Source organism: Cygnus olor, chromosome 1, assembly GCF_009769625.2.
Source record: "Cygnus olor isolate bCygOlo1 chromosome 1, bCygOlo1.pri.v2, whole genome shotgun sequence".
NCBI classification, from domain to species: domain Eukaryota; kingdom Metazoa; phylum Chordata; class Aves; order Anseriformes; family Anatidae; genus Cygnus; species Cygnus olor.
This window is the reverse complement of record NC_049169.1, coordinates 113,339,808-113,355,146: the sequence shown is the minus strand read 5'-3', so window position 1 is coordinate 113,355,146 and position 15,339 is coordinate 113,339,808. Positions and strand designations below refer to the sequence as shown.

The 15,339-nt window shown below is 36.3% G+C and overlaps 1 protein-coding gene across 7 annotated transcripts in view; it reads right to left on the bottom strand.

The window, feature by feature from the left end:
• The window catches only part of TTC3 (tetratricopeptide repeat domain 3), a 64,740-nt gene that overhangs the window by 12,325 nt on the left and 37,076 nt on the right, over positions 1-15,339 (bottom strand). For all 7 annotated transcript variants that reach the window (XM_040577328.1, XM_040577339.1, XM_040577350.1 and 4 more), the window contains 12 exons: positions 13,638-13,730; positions 13,033-13,097; positions 11,883-12,019; positions 10,297-10,620; positions 9,209-9,472; positions 8,727-8,773; positions 7,241-7,297; positions 5,833-5,909; positions 4,933-5,085; positions 3,238-4,138; positions 1,204-1,269; positions 493-642 (listed from right to left, as the gene is read on the bottom strand). In XM_040577328.1, coding sequence (XP_040433262.1) covers positions 493-642; positions 1,204-1,269; positions 3,238-4,138; positions 4,933-5,085; positions 5,833-5,909; positions 7,241-7,297; positions 8,727-8,773; positions 9,209-9,472; positions 10,297-10,620; positions 11,883-12,019; positions 13,033-13,097; positions 13,638-13,730 — 2,334 coding nt within the window. The remainder of the gene's footprint in view (positions 1-492; positions 643-1,203; positions 1,270-3,237; positions 4,139-4,932; positions 5,086-5,832; positions 5,910-7,240; positions 7,298-8,726; positions 8,774-9,208; positions 9,473-10,296; positions 10,621-11,882; positions 12,020-13,032; positions 13,098-13,637; positions 13,731-15,339) is intronic.

Genomic DNA, 15,339 nt, shown 5'->3' with positions numbered 1-15,339 from the left:
TTATTTATTTTTAATTGAAAAACTCCCTTTAAAATGCAGACAAATGAGTAGCCTGTAGCACATTTGGCTTTAACTGTAAAATTGAAGTGATAATTGGCTGATGGTGGTGCCTGGAGACTACTCTTTCTCCCAAACAATTTCAAGGAAAATGTCTGGAAAAGCCCGTTAGCCATCCCAGCAAATCAAAACACTGACCACTTGAACCCCTTCTCCTCAAGAAGAGGGAAAGAGTCAATAGCATCATGCTTTTTTCTTTTTGGGTTGAATCAAAGCCAGTACCTATCCACTAGATGGAGACAACCAATAACCTATGTGTTCATTTAAACGTCTTCTGAGGAAGATGCCACACAGATTTTCAGATCTGTTAACACTTCACAGCAATGAGGACTACCATTCCAGTTTCAGAATAAGTGTTGACCTATCACAACCAATATCGTGAACCACTTCAGTTTGTCTTTGCTAACCCCACTGCCGCATGGATAAAAATGTTACCTCTGTCTCTTCAACACTTTTTTTTATCAGCTCTTTTAAAACACTGATTTCTTCTGAGCTTCGGCTTTGTAACTGTTCATATTTTTCCTGTGCTTCTTTAAGTTGTTCTTTTAATACTTGATGCTCTTTTTCCATACGTAGAATATCTCCCTGAAAATAAATTATAGAAAGTAATTAAACAGCCATTATCCACAGGGCAGCAAACATTCAAAAGAGTCAGTCTGCTGTCAGTTGACGGTTTTTAGCGTGTTTTTGTTGTTGTATTTTTTGTTGGGGGAGTTGTTTTCTGTATAACAGAAATGAACATTAATGTTTGACAAGAATGGAATATGAAGAGAAGGCCGTGTTTTCTCACTCATCTCCTGATAGGTCATAGGACTGCCATTAACATCAGTCTGAGCTGCATGCATGCTCCAATGGAATATTTAAATCAAACCTCAAGGTTTTTGGGGAGGAAATACTCAATTTCCTCTAAAACATATTCCAACATATGAACAGCTACAGCCTCCTTTTTGTGGGCCTACATGATGTTTGGAAGAAGGACGTTACAGATTATGGTCCAACAGGAAGGGTTGGAAAAAAAACTCAAAATCAAAAGTATCTGTTACAACATCTTATTTTCAGATAACCTTCATCTTCACACTCCTAAATGTTTGGGCACTCCTTTAAACTGCTTCGTGAGAAATATGAACAAATATACAGGTAACTTACTTGTTGCATTTCAAATGGATGAAAAGGCAAGGTATTAGTTTCCCTATCAGCTACTTCATGATTCACCTAGAATATAAAGAATCATTAATTGATGAGAAAAATCTCCTGTTTACGTATACAACTACTATGCCAGCTCTGTTTTTGGAGCCTTTGTACCTAACCTACAATTACGTGAATCCAACTACATCATGAAATAGGTCTATCTATAATGTAACAAGAAATTATGCAAATGTTCCCAAAATTGAATTCAAGCTATAATGAAAGCACTTTTTTCCTGATCTTTTCCTAGTTTAATTGACCATGAAGCATTTATATTGGGGACAGTTCTGTCTGTCTTTAAACACAGCTGTGCTCTATAAATCTGAAAACTTAAGACTGGCAAAACCAGTGTCTCACAACTCACAGAGCAGCTGTGTTTTGTGGCTTGTCCTAAACTCAAGATCTGTGACAAGTGCCTCTGCTTAAAAAGGACTACACTCAATGACCAGAATCCCTGCTTGTTTTCCTCCAATATCACTCATCAAGGACCTACTGAAAAAAATTAAGTTTAAAATCTAATCTTGCAACATACTGAAGATTCAGTTTACGTTACCACTCTAATATACTATTAAAAAACACAGTCAGATGTTAAATGCCTTGCTCTCCCACACTTTTGCCAACAGAAACACCTCTGCGCATTGTGACCTTTTGAACTCTGCTAACCAGAATTCCCTAAATTGAAAACCATTGCCTTTTCTATTAAAAATTCATTACATGTGCTCAGGAACCAAACAGAAATCACATTTTACGTCAGCCAAAAGGAAAACAGCTTACAGTAACTGCTTGGGAAAGACTTAAAGCGAAGAAATGTACACATAACAAGCTTTGGGAAAAAAAAAAGAAAAAACAAAACCAAAAAACAAAGCAATGAAACACGTTAACATTTTCATAATTTAGAAAGCAATAATAAAAAGATGATTATTTTATCTTACAGCTATAAAGTTACTCCTCCCTTATGGAGAAAGGAAAGAAGATTAGGAACTTCTCTGCAGTAGTTCCTCTAGCATCTTGTATAATCTGTCACACAAACGAGGTATGAAACTGCCGTATCTCTAACTCTGAAAACCTGGCTTCTTAGCCTGAACTGTTGTCTGTAACTTTTGCATGCGATCACTGTCTCCCTCTGTTACTTTAAGTGCATTTTCGTGAGTCGTCCATGCTGATTAACCCTTGGGGTGCATTAATAAGTAAATGTTTTGGTCCCTCTTCTGGTCAGCTGCATGCTGTGCCCCCTTTAAGGGTGTTCAGCAATGCTTCCTGTGCCTGTAGGAGAAATTTCTTTTGTTTTGTTGTTGTTTCCCTTCTTCAGGAGGAAAAAGTAAGGTGAAGGGAGTTTGCCCTTGAACTCACCCTACAGCTGGGCCATCCCTGTGAACCAAGAGGTAAGCATCAGCCAGCGATGGTTAGAACCTACAAACCATCTAAATCCTCAAATACTGTACAAGTTAAAACAAATCACTGAACAAAATGAAAAAAGATGACACAGAAGCACTTTCCCTAACCTCTAAAACAAAGTTTTCACTTGTGTGCACCAGTTCCCTCCCCTGACCCTGGGTCAAAAAAATCTCTCAAAACTTCAGGCAGAACAAAATTCAGAGACTGTCTCTAAAGAATTACAAATGAAAACCAAGAATAATTGAAAAAAAAAAAAAAAGCATCAGCAATTTAAAATGAAAATTCTAAGGAAGCTCCTAGTCTGATAAACACCTCAGTATTTTCCAACTTGTGGCCTTTTCTGAGAGATAAATAGTAGAGAACACTAATACTATTGTTAATATCCCTTACATTTGGGTAGCTTGAAGTATTACTTGCATGTTTCCTCTTGAAACTCTACACAACATTTGACTCTTTGGGAATACATAAAGAAATCATGTTCAGAAAAATCAGAAAAAGGTGTTGCACTTTGCACAGCAGAAGAAACCTAACACAAGATGCTCAACACTATCTTTTGTCACTTAAAAGCTCTCAAATAATGGTTCCATTTTAATCTCTTACCTGAACAGCTATCATCCTTGTATGAGGATTGTTTTTCATTACAGGTATACTTCTGCTTACTTTTTCCTTCTTAGTCACCTGTATACAACATTCAGCTTCATTTGTGCTATTTGCAACAGCAAAACTGTCCTCATAAAATGAGGTATCCGAGTTCACCAACAGGCACTGAGGGTCTTTGTATGGTTGTGTTTCGGTTGCTGTTAAACTGCTGCAGACACATTTTCTGTCTGAAATAGCTGATTCGTCATTATCCCAATGAGCTACATGGTCAGCATAAATATAACTAGGTTGCTTGGCAACATTTGAAATGAGAGGCATTTGAGAAGTCATTGGTGATATTCTTTCACATCGATAACCCCAGGAAGGCTGAGGCAAGAACATATCAAGATTTTCAGAATCAAAGCATTCTAATAAAACTTCAGAAAAAGACGACCTATTTTCTACGGTAGCAATATTCTGACTAAGTACTGATTGATATGAAGTGGGTAAAGAACAGGGCAAATACTGTGGAGTGTCATAGCTTGCTACTGTTATGTCAGGAGATGTTGATATGTGAGGTTGCTCAGGATAAGACAGGGGTTTGAATTCCTTAGCAGCTGGATTTAGCTGTAGCTTGTTCTGGAAAGGATTTTCTTGCACATCACAGACAATATAATTTTCTTCTTCATTATCTTCAGTCTCATTTCTGTTTATATTTTCTTTTATAAGAACTTCATGCTTTATTAAGCTAATAACATTATCCACCATAACGAAACGATGGGATTTCAGAAGAAAAGATTTCAGACCACCTTCATCTTCTACAATCTTTCGAGCTTCTTCAGGGAAATGTTCATACTCCCCAGTTAGCAATTTATTATTAATTTCCATAGGACCATGTTCTTCCAATATTTGAGAGAAATAGCTTAAAAAAAAGTTGTAATTGTTAATCAAAGTTTTCTCATACAGAATTTTCTGTAATTCTTTTACTTGTCCACATCTTACTCAGAAACCTGCAACTAACTGAAAACACACTTTTATGTACATACCTGCAACAGACCATAAGAACTCAAATTCTGGCCTTAATACAGTATGTTTTTAAGTAGGATGTTGCATGTAACATTTTTGTCTCCGAAAAGCAAATGCTATTTATGTGAGGCATTATTGCAGAAAATGTACACACCACAGTTAACTGAGAATTGAAAGGATCAAAATAAGAAATAGACTGTATAGTCAAAATCTGTTAGTTGCCATTAGACAACAGATACATAAAATATGCTGTCAATAAACTGCATTGAGACATCATCTCTGTGTTGTTACATGCCTTTATTTTGACATTTCGGAATGACTACTGTGAGTACCAATGAAATGAACAGATAAATTACATCTTCAGATGTCAGAAATGCCATCCTGCTCACTGTTTCAAAGCAAAACTACAGTGTGCCATTTGACAGTTTTCCTTTATTACTTGCAAGCACATTCTTAAGTGCAAGGCCTCAGTTTTCCTGCAGTGGTCCAAAATTAGAGCTTTCCTACTGTTCATAATTGTCAATTACTTCTATACTGGGAATCAAAGATACTTTATTCCCAACTACTTCTGTCACTTCTGTCTGGAAATAGTATAATTTTAATTTTCTAACACAATGATACAGAATTTATATGCATTTCAGCTAAAACAGTAAAACTTTTAAACTGCTAAGCACAGAAATGTATACGTACTCATATAAACTTTCACAGGTTTGATCTGGATTATCATCCAGAAGTCTTCGATAGCTGTTACTATTTGAAATGTCATATACAGCTTCAAATTCCTCTCGTTGTCCCCGAAGATATTCTGGGATTATACATGGTTCATAAAAATATGCAAAATCTCTAAAGAATTAAAAAAAGAATAGGAACAATAATTCTTGTCTCTGAAAATAACTTCATTTTTCACATATACTGAGAACACTGTTACCATACAGTAGCTACATAGGTGCTAAGAAATACCCCAAACAGCAAACTCTTTTTCCTACCAACAGGATAAACACTATCCCCCAAATACTTAACTGCTGAACTTCTTGAATTGAGAATAACTGACCTGCTAACTAGTAACTACTAGTAACAGGTCATAGCTCTTTCCTAGCAGCTTTCACTTCTATAAGAAAGACCAAAACCAGTCTCAGTACGCAGGAGTTTGACTCCTGATTACCACAAAAATTCTGAGCCATGTCCTACATCACAACCTGCTTGATACAGCATAGAAGGCAAAGTTCTTTTGTGACTAATGGTATGTATATGGACTTATCAACCAATTTCTTCCTACAGTAAAATGGAAGAGGAAGATAAGATGTTACTTGAAAGAATCCCTTTTGGCCTAGAAGACTTATTGGGCTGCAACCTGCTAATCATTTGGTTCTCTCATATATCATTAAGATCTTTAGAATTCTAATACCCATTACACCTGTCCTGGAAGCAGAGAAGTAATGTCTCTATGGAAGCTCATATTAAGGTCATCTCAAAAAACACTGAGATATGAACCCAGACTTTCTAAGGCGTTTCAAAGCCTGTCTTCTCTGGTACCTGGCAAAGTACTTTGAAGTTTGGGCAATAAAAGCAAAGGTGCATGATGATACTTACAATGTATTTTCTTCTATAAATATCTTTTCTTCCTCTATTGGTGCTGTACTAACTCCACTGGATAATACTAAAATAGACTAATTAAAAACAGATTATTATTATTTTTTAATTGGAAAATGATCCGATGTAAATAGTATGAGTAAGTTATTTACAGTGAACCTTGCTCTGTACCTTTATTGTGTTCAGATGTCAGACTATGGAACTGTGAAACTCCTAAGTACAATTATCAGTATTAAGTCATAATGACAAGCTTCTTAACTTTAAATTATTAATTTCTTCTTCAGAACTTATTTTGGAACAAGAAATTGGGACATTCTAACAGCCAAAACAGTCTTTTTTTTCCTCTAGATGTGCCTGATTTTTCACTGAGTTCAGATAAAAAACACAGTTTTTTTGTTAAGACTTTTGTCTAAACTCATTCCATTGCACTGCATATCAACTGAATTTCTAGGAATCTCTTCCATTATATTTGGGAGCCTTCAAATTTTAATAATATTACTACTAGCAAGTCTGAGTGATCCCTAGTTCCACAGTTTTAGTATTATATCTCCTATTCTTATGTTCACCTATTACATGCTTTAGTTATCTTTTATTTTTTACGATCTATTAACTTTAGAAATACACAGACCTGTATAAGTGAGTCCAAGTTAGAAAAAAAAAAAGAAAATTCTGGCTGATGAAAACAGCTCTAATCTTCATTTTACTCAAACTTCATGATAAAAAAATATAAAAGTTTGGGGGCATGGATGAAATCAAGATGATTGCATGTGAGACAATCAATATAAAAAATCAGTTTCAGCTACAATATTATTTCTAGCAAAATCTATAAAACACTGAACAAATAACATTTTTTCTGAGCATTAAATGAAACACTTGCATCTTCGGTAACTGATATACCCATAAAAATCATCAGAAAAGACAGTTAAAAACAAAATTTCAGATTTATTTCATGAGGTATAAGGACACATTCTTCATCCTCAAATGGACTGCTAAATAGCCTTTTGCCAAATTTGTAATTTATCAATGCAAAACTAAATGGACATGACATATTAATTATATAGTGCAGTCTATGGATTGTATTCACAGATGTTTTTTACTTTTACATATAGGAATTTAAGATCAGAGTATGAGGACAGTGGATAGACTGAGGTTATTGGTACACAATCAGTACCAAAGTTATTCATAAATCTATTTTTCAGGTCTAGAAACTCATTTTATATTGACAAAATCATATTGTAACGAAACTAAGAAAATTGTGTTAATTGAGTCTACACAGCTTACTACTTCTTCAGGAAAAAACATTTCACGGAATAACCTCCATAAGATATTCAGGAAAACAGACACTATACATCTGACCTCCAGCAACTCTAAAAAGACTATTTATAGTAAGCAGCTAAAAGTTACTGACCTTTGAGTCTCTAGAGTTCTTCTTTCTGTTTTTGTTTTTAACTTTGATATTGTTAGTCTGAAAGAGAAAAAGAATCACTTTTTTATTAGAATAAAATTATGATGCATTTCCAATACCAGTACATGAATTCAAAACTATTAAAATTCTTACTCTGGTTTGAACAGAACAAGAAACAAACAAAACCGTCAAAAGTTTGGGTCACTTCAACTTTCTATTAGATAAGCAATGATGGAGGAACTAAAATGCATCTTCATTTTTAAATGGCACTTGATTATATATTAATCAAATTCTACTAACAGTAATTTAATAACAGTACCAGAAAACATCAACCTGTTTTAGGATACAAGTAACACTGAAATAGAAATAGCATTATTGTAATTGCTTTTATTTAATTCTTGTATTTCTAATTCATCAAAGAAAAGAGCAAGGGATTTTACATATTATTAAGATTTATATTAATAACTAAACATTTTCTCTGTATCAAAAATAAATCCTGGGTTTGTACAGATAAATTTATCTGCAGGCTAGAACAGTTTTTAATGAGAGTGCTTGAAACACATAATTAACTGAAATCACATACATTTCTGCCAATTAAAATTAACTGTAATAAAAATACTAACCAAAAAGTGATTCAGAATGATGTACAGTTTAAAAGTTACAGATTTAGACTGCAAAGTATCAGTAAAAGTTGTAGTGAATGAGTGCTAAGTACACCTCACTTCAAATTTACTACACTTATTAGTGAAATAAACTTCTAATTCTAGCCTTATAATTTAATGACATCTGAAAATAAAGCTGGGTTACACCACCTTCTCATTTGTTGCTCTGGACTGCAAAACATACAGTAAAATTAGCATCCAAAATTCTTCAGATTTTTATTAGGCACTCTCAAGGAATATTCATGCTTCAATGTCAATTCATATAGTAAACATGCAGATATGCAAGTTAATACGAGCCTCTAAACTGTGCACACTTAACTTTCTCCCTCTCTTTCCATCCCTCTCTCCTCCCCCCATTCCCCAATGATACTTTTAGAGAAACCTTTTTAAAGTTAACACCAAATTACTGTTATCAAGCAAACACCTCTCCCATACACCTTTATTTGCCCCATCCAAAAGGGACAATACAGCACATTACTGTATTCACATCCACTTTTACTGCATCTCCCTCATCTTCATCCTTGAAGGATCATAATCTAAAAGGTGTGTTATTGGTTTAACTAAAGAGAAGACCCTAAACAAAGTAATTTACAGAAACACAGGAAAAATAGCATGCAATCTTCAAATGCATTAATCAAGGCAGGGGTGGGGGGACAGGGTGGGATGATTAAAAAAGCCCAAAAGGATGATTCTTAAAAAAAAAAGAAAAAGAAAAAAAATAAGTCAGGAAATGCATGCGCCTCATTCACTTTTGCACATTTTTCTAAAACACCAAATACATACTTGTTTCTGAGCTTATATTAAAACAGATATCTAGGTTAACTTACCAATATATCTTCATTTCCCTGCTTCTTTAATATGATGGTAGGGTCATCTATTAAAATGATAACAAAGTCATATTCATAAACTAATATATTACTATTTCATGTAATTTATAACTGTGAACTACAAAATCATAGTAATAATTATTACACTCCATCAAATACCACTGAGGCATCTCGAAGACTGTTGTTGCAGAATCATTATGCTTAAAATTAAAGAAAAATACCTATTTTGTTTGGACTGCATATATGCATAAAGGTAAACTTATGTGCTAGTTGTGGCACTTGAAACAAACAGCAGACTGTACCCTTTAAAAGGGTGATTTGCCTTTTAGACTATATTGCATTTTATGCACTGAACACGTAAGATCTCATATAATGAGGTTAGTAATTTACTGAGGTTTCAGCCTTTTGCAGAGTACACCAGATGAGGTGTAAAAACAGAAGAAATACAATGCTTATGAGAATGGAGACCTTAGCATATTTACCCATTTTATCAAAGAATTCATCTAAAGCTTGATGAAGAGTTGGAAAATTTTCTCTATTGAGTTCTAACAGCCATATAAAACAACGAGCTTTTTCTAGAGGCGGTTTTGAGAAATAGTCAAGAACTTCTTTGTCTTCAGAACTCGTTGACACGTAATCAAATTTACTACCATACTTCTCATTCCAGAGCGTTGTTAAAATAGAAAGATCAAGTTCTTTTAAAAATTTTCCATATTGAAGGAAAAAGTTCTCTGTAGCTGTCAACCCTAAAAGAGTAGAAAAAAGGTATCATTTCATTCAGGCCTCAGAGCTTATTTTGTTTTTGTTTTTCAAGTGTGATATTCCTCTTAAAAGAGGAACAGTTTGCTCCAGAAATTAAAACTACAGTAGATGAAAGAGATTGTGCACATTTTTTTTATATCTTGAAAATGCAAGCTAAAATGACAAATGAATTTTATATGAATTTTACTCTAAGTCAACAGCCAGTACAATAAATCTACACAAATTCTTTCAAGGACATGGATACAACACAGAACAAAGAACCCCAAGTTCTTGGCACCTTACATTCATTTTGTCTGCAAAAAGCAACTTGCATCTTCATCCAATTACAAATTCAATAGGAAACTACACAGCAAGGCAACACTAGCAAAGAGAACCAAGTTAAACTACTTCCAAGTGATACAATACATGACAGAGAAGTTACAATGATCTTACCATATCTTTCCAGAAACAAACGATTTAGACAAATATTCTCATTTAAGTCTGTTCTGGAATTTAAAAGCTTAAAAAATTGTGTAGTTCTCTTTTTTCCTACATGGGCAAAGCCCTGCCTACATTAAAATGCTTTACTTTTTCAGAAAAAATTGTCTCTGCAGAGAAGAGAGAGGTGGTTGCTGTGTTACTGATGGTCACATCTCTAGAAATCCTGCTAAGGATCAAGTAAATGAAGAAGAAGAAGAAGAAAGTTTTACTTCATCACCCATTAACGTTAACAAAGCAAGACTGTAAAATATGGAGGTTATCTTCATCTGCAGACTGAACAATTATGACCAGGTAAGGTCTTCTGCTATTACATAAACATATAGCCTACCCAAGTTGTTAAGGTGTTTCATCCACTTCTGTAACTTGGGATCCACTTCTTCCAGCTCACTCAACACATGGATAAAACCCCTTGTTTTCACTCTGCTTTTTTCCTGAATTAAATAACTGATGAGCTGCTCCATCACTGCATGTGACATGCTGCTAGTTTTGCAATATGATGTGTAATCCTCCTCATTGATTACAGACCAGGAAAGCAATTCCTTTAACAGTCTGGAAGCATCGCGAACAGCAGTTTTTATTTGCTCAGCATTTTGAATGATACGCTGCAGGACTCTATCACCAGTATATAAGCCTTGATCATAACCTGCATAACCTAAAGTGGGATTAAAAAAAAAAAAAAAAGAATAATAAGATTTCATGTTTATTTGCCACAATTAAAAGCATCAACTCTATAGCATAGAGACTTTGTATTAAGTGGTGTTTTCTTTTTACTGGATTTTTTTTTTTTAATATTAGCTTTTTCACAATACTTAAAAATTACAAAATAAATATTTTTATATAACGTATATATTTCTTTATATATAAACTTGCTTTATCTTCATAAATTTGACAATACATGGCTTTAAATCTGGTTTACACAACAAAGTAATCCTTAGCATCTCAACTAGATTTTGGAAATGTTTTTTTTACCTGCCAATAATAGCAGCTTGAAGCAATTGCCTGTACAAATTTATTTTTATCTGTGCAGGCTGCATGCCAGCCCTGATGCAGAGAGAGAACTTCTCCAAGCATCAGCTCCCAGAGCAAAAGCACATTTCTGAACATCCAAGTGTACACCTAGTAGCAAAGACTGCTCAGACACGAAGCAAGGAATCAAGACTGAAGTTCTTCAAAAGGAACTTAAATCACCATACAGTACAAACTTCCAGTTATTTAGAAATTAAAACCGAAACTGAAAAAAAAGCAATATTTAGCATAAATTTAAGTTTCTGTAGTAAGATTATGCAAGTCTTCAGGGTTGGGGAGGGTATGTCCAAAATTAGTAGTCTTCTGTCATTTGATTTCATAGAATATCCCGAGTTGGAAGGGACCCATAAGGATCATCAAGTCCAACTCCTGGCACCGCACAGGTCTGCCCAAAAGTTTAGACCACGTGACTAAGTGCACAGTCCAATCTCCTCTTGAATTCAGACAGGCTTGGTGCAGTGACTACTTCACTGGGGAGCCTGTTCGTGTGCAACCACCCTTTCGGTGGAGAACCTCTTACTGATGTCCAGCCTAAACTTCCCCTGCCTCAGCTTAACACCGTTCCCATGGGTCCTGTCACTGGTGATAACGGAGAATAGGTCACCTGCCTCTCCACTCCCCCTCGCGAGGAAGTTGTAGACTGCGATGAGGTCCCCCCTCAGCCTCCTCTTCTCCAGGCTGAACAGGCCCAGTGACCTCAGCCGCTCCTCCTCGTATGTCTCCCCCTCTAGTCCCTTCACCATCTTCGTCGCCCTCCTCTGGACACTCTCCAATAGTTTAATGTCCTTTTTGTACTGTGGTGCCCAGAACTGCACACAGTAGGACATCCTGAATGCTAACTATGGTACCTCATATCGTTTTAGAACAATAATCCATAATTCCACATACCACTGTGATCACGATATTGAGATGGTTCATTTTCCATCTGGTTTTCTTCTATTTTCTGTTTAGCAGCATTCAGTGCATCTTTCCGTGCACATTTTCTTCGTATTTTTTTTTCTTGTTTCATTTTTAGCTTCCTAAAACTGATAAAAACAATTAAACAGTGAATCTAATGTTAAGATAAATGTGCCTAACTACTTTGTCAAATTAACTTGTTTTCCATGTCTTACAATAGCTATACACTTAAATTCCACTGTAAAATATTATTTTGAAGAGTACAGATATAATAAAGCATTTTTTTTTTTATTTAAAACTCATTAAGAAACCACAAAATTTCATTAAAGTCTCATAAAAGCAAGTATGTAATGGTAGGAATATCCTCAAGATTCCTGAAATTATTTTTACTCTGAATTTTACTTTTAATGTCTGAATTAGCATTAAGTACCTGCAATACTGTCTTTTTTTTCCTTTCTCAATTTATAACACATTTTGCACCAAATAATAACATATGACTTTTATTAACTTATTTTATTACAAGAAGATACTCTAAATTAATTTTAACGTCTCATTATTTATAATTTTGCTCGAGCAAAAGTTATAGTATAGTTATAGTTAACTGAATTGAGTTAAGCTTGATTCAGTTATGTCAAAGGTTTCGGTACTAACTTACTGAAATAGCATTACTATATGCAGTTTTTATTTACATTGATTTCTGATCATTCCTATAAACTTTGCTAGGTAGTAAGTGCTGTAGAGTAGTAGTAGTGGTGCTGAACTTATGCTATGCAGTGATTCTTCTCCCACACAGCTAAAATCTTGCTGACTTCTTCCCTCTAGTAATGTAGGAATAGAACAATGCTTGCAATTTAAGATTGAAAATAGTGGTGGTATTCTAATCCAGATGCACTCAACTTGCACCACTGTATTTTTATTAGGACACTCAAGCCTCAAGTACTTTTACCCGACTTCTTAGTCCATCTGTGTTTCTATCAAAAGATGATTTCAGTTCATTCAAATACATATTTTCAGATGTAAAGGACAAGAATATCTTTCCAAAGTACCTGTGGTGTTTTAGCAATTCTTAGGAAACTAATTTCTAGAGAAAACTCCCCCCTCCAAAATGACTGAACTTATTTTTAAATGGTAGAGAGCTTACCTTGAGCATTTCTGTTTAATATTGGCTCTTGGTGGTTCCTTGGGTTTTGTGATTTTTTGTTCAAACTACCAAAATAATTGACATCACATTAATTAAACTTGGGTTACAATGCAACATTGATGTTCTCAAAACCAAACAGAATTTGATGTTTTGGAAAACAATGAAAGTAATACTACAAAAGAGATTGTGCACCCTTGCACATATGCCTCATGAATGTCTACCTAAAATATCATACAACTTAGTACACAGCAATATATTTCTCTCTGAAAAAAAGACAAGTGGAAATGTAACACAAGGCCAGAAGACCTGGATGCTGTTCAGGTTTACTAGTGGGCAGGAAGCAAACTACAATCTTTTTTCTTGCTTCTCACAGACCAACAGAAGCATTTCCAGTTCCCATCAATGACAGTTCTAACCAAAACAAGGTTAAGAACAGAACAGGTAACTTACGTCCCTAAATAATGCTCAGATTCTTAGTGAAGGTAACATATTACGTATGAGTTTGCGTATTATTTCTGAGTTATATTATCACCTTCACTTTATTTCTTTTACCAAAGTAAATATTTTAAAGATTATTTTCATATTTTATAAGAACATTTACTTACTTCGCATTTTACCAAACCAGAAGAATTGAAAATAACTATTTTTGAAATAAGGCCCGTACAGTCAGGAGTGAAACATAATTCTTGAAGAAAATCCTGTAGGAGAAAATGGAACAAACAGTGAAGACATTTAAATTCATACAAATTCTATGTTTTTATACAGATTACAGTTTCTTTATTTGAGTTGACCAAGGTAATTAAAGCTACCATGGTCCTAAACTCCTACTGGATGAGGATAGAAAATCACAGCTGACTTGGCAAGGATTGCAAATCCAAAGAGTTCTATACCTGTGGCATATACCTGTTATTCTCAAAGCTATAGTAAATCCCCCCCTCCTCCAACTTTAGGTTCAAAAGTCAACTTTAAGAATATTACTTTGAGTTCACACGCTCCCTGGATTTCCCTTCATTTTATACCGACTGCCAATATCATCTTTTGTAAAATTACTTTAGATATACTCAATGTCAATTTGTTTCTTCAGCAGCAAGACTGTAGAAAGAATACACTTCCATATGGGAGGACATATATGATGCGATAGAAACAGGCTAAGCATACTGTATTGGGTTTACAGGGCAAGATCTTGGTAGGAGTGGGGGCCACAGGGATGGCCTCTGTGGGCGGGGCCCAGCAGCTGTCCCATGTTAGATAAGAGCCAGCTCCAGCTGGCTCCAAAAGAGACCTGCCGCTGGTCAGCTGGTCAGAGCTGAACCAGTAAGTGATGTTGTTTGTGCCTCTGTGAGAGCACATTTAAGACAGGGAAAAAATGCCATGCAACAGCAGCCTGAAGAGAGGGGTGAAAACCAGCCCTGCAGACTCCCAAGATCAGTGCAGAATGAGGGCAGAAGGTGCTCCAGGCACTTGAGATGAGATTCCCCTGCGGCCTGTGGAGAGGCCCCTGGTGGAGCAGGCTGTCCCCCTGCAACCCATGGGTCCCACACGGAGCAGATCTCCACGCTGCAGCCCGTGGAGGAGTCCCCACTGGAGCAGGGGAATGTGGCCTGGAGGAGGCTGCGGTCCATGGAGAGCCCCTGCAGGAGCAGGCCCCGGGCCGGAGCTGCAGCCCGTGGAGAGGAGCCCACGCAGGAACAGGGGGTCTGGGGGGAGCTGCCGCCCGTGGGGGACCCATGCTGGAGCAGTTTGCTCCTGGGGGATGGACCCCGTGGTACGGAGCCATGTGGGGGGAGCAGTTCTTGAAGAGCTGCTGCCTGTGGGCAGCCCCCGCAGGCTCAGTTCGGGAAGGACGGCATCCCGTGGGAGGGACCCCGCGTGGAGCAGGGGCAGAGGGACTGTGAAGGGGCAGGGGAGATGAAGCATCAGGGACTGACCGCAGCTCCCATTCCCCGTTCCCCTGCACTGCTTGCGGGGAGGAGGTAGAAGAGGGTGGATGGGGTGGTGTTTTTAGTTTGCTTTTAGTTTCTCACTGTTCTAGTCTGTTAGTAATATGCAATAAATTATTTTAATCTCCCTATACCAATTTTGTTTTGCCCATGGCAATAATTGTTGAGTGATCTCCCTGTCTTTATCTCAACCTCTGAGCCCTTTCTCCCCCTTTTCCTTTGAGGAGGGGGAATGAGAGAGCGGTTGTGGTGGAGCTCAGCTGCGTAGCAGGGTAAAACCACCACACATACACAAGCCTTTCTTCTACAGACAAAAGCAAGCTTTACCCACACTTGCACAGTAGCCAATTTAATAAGAAACTCCTCT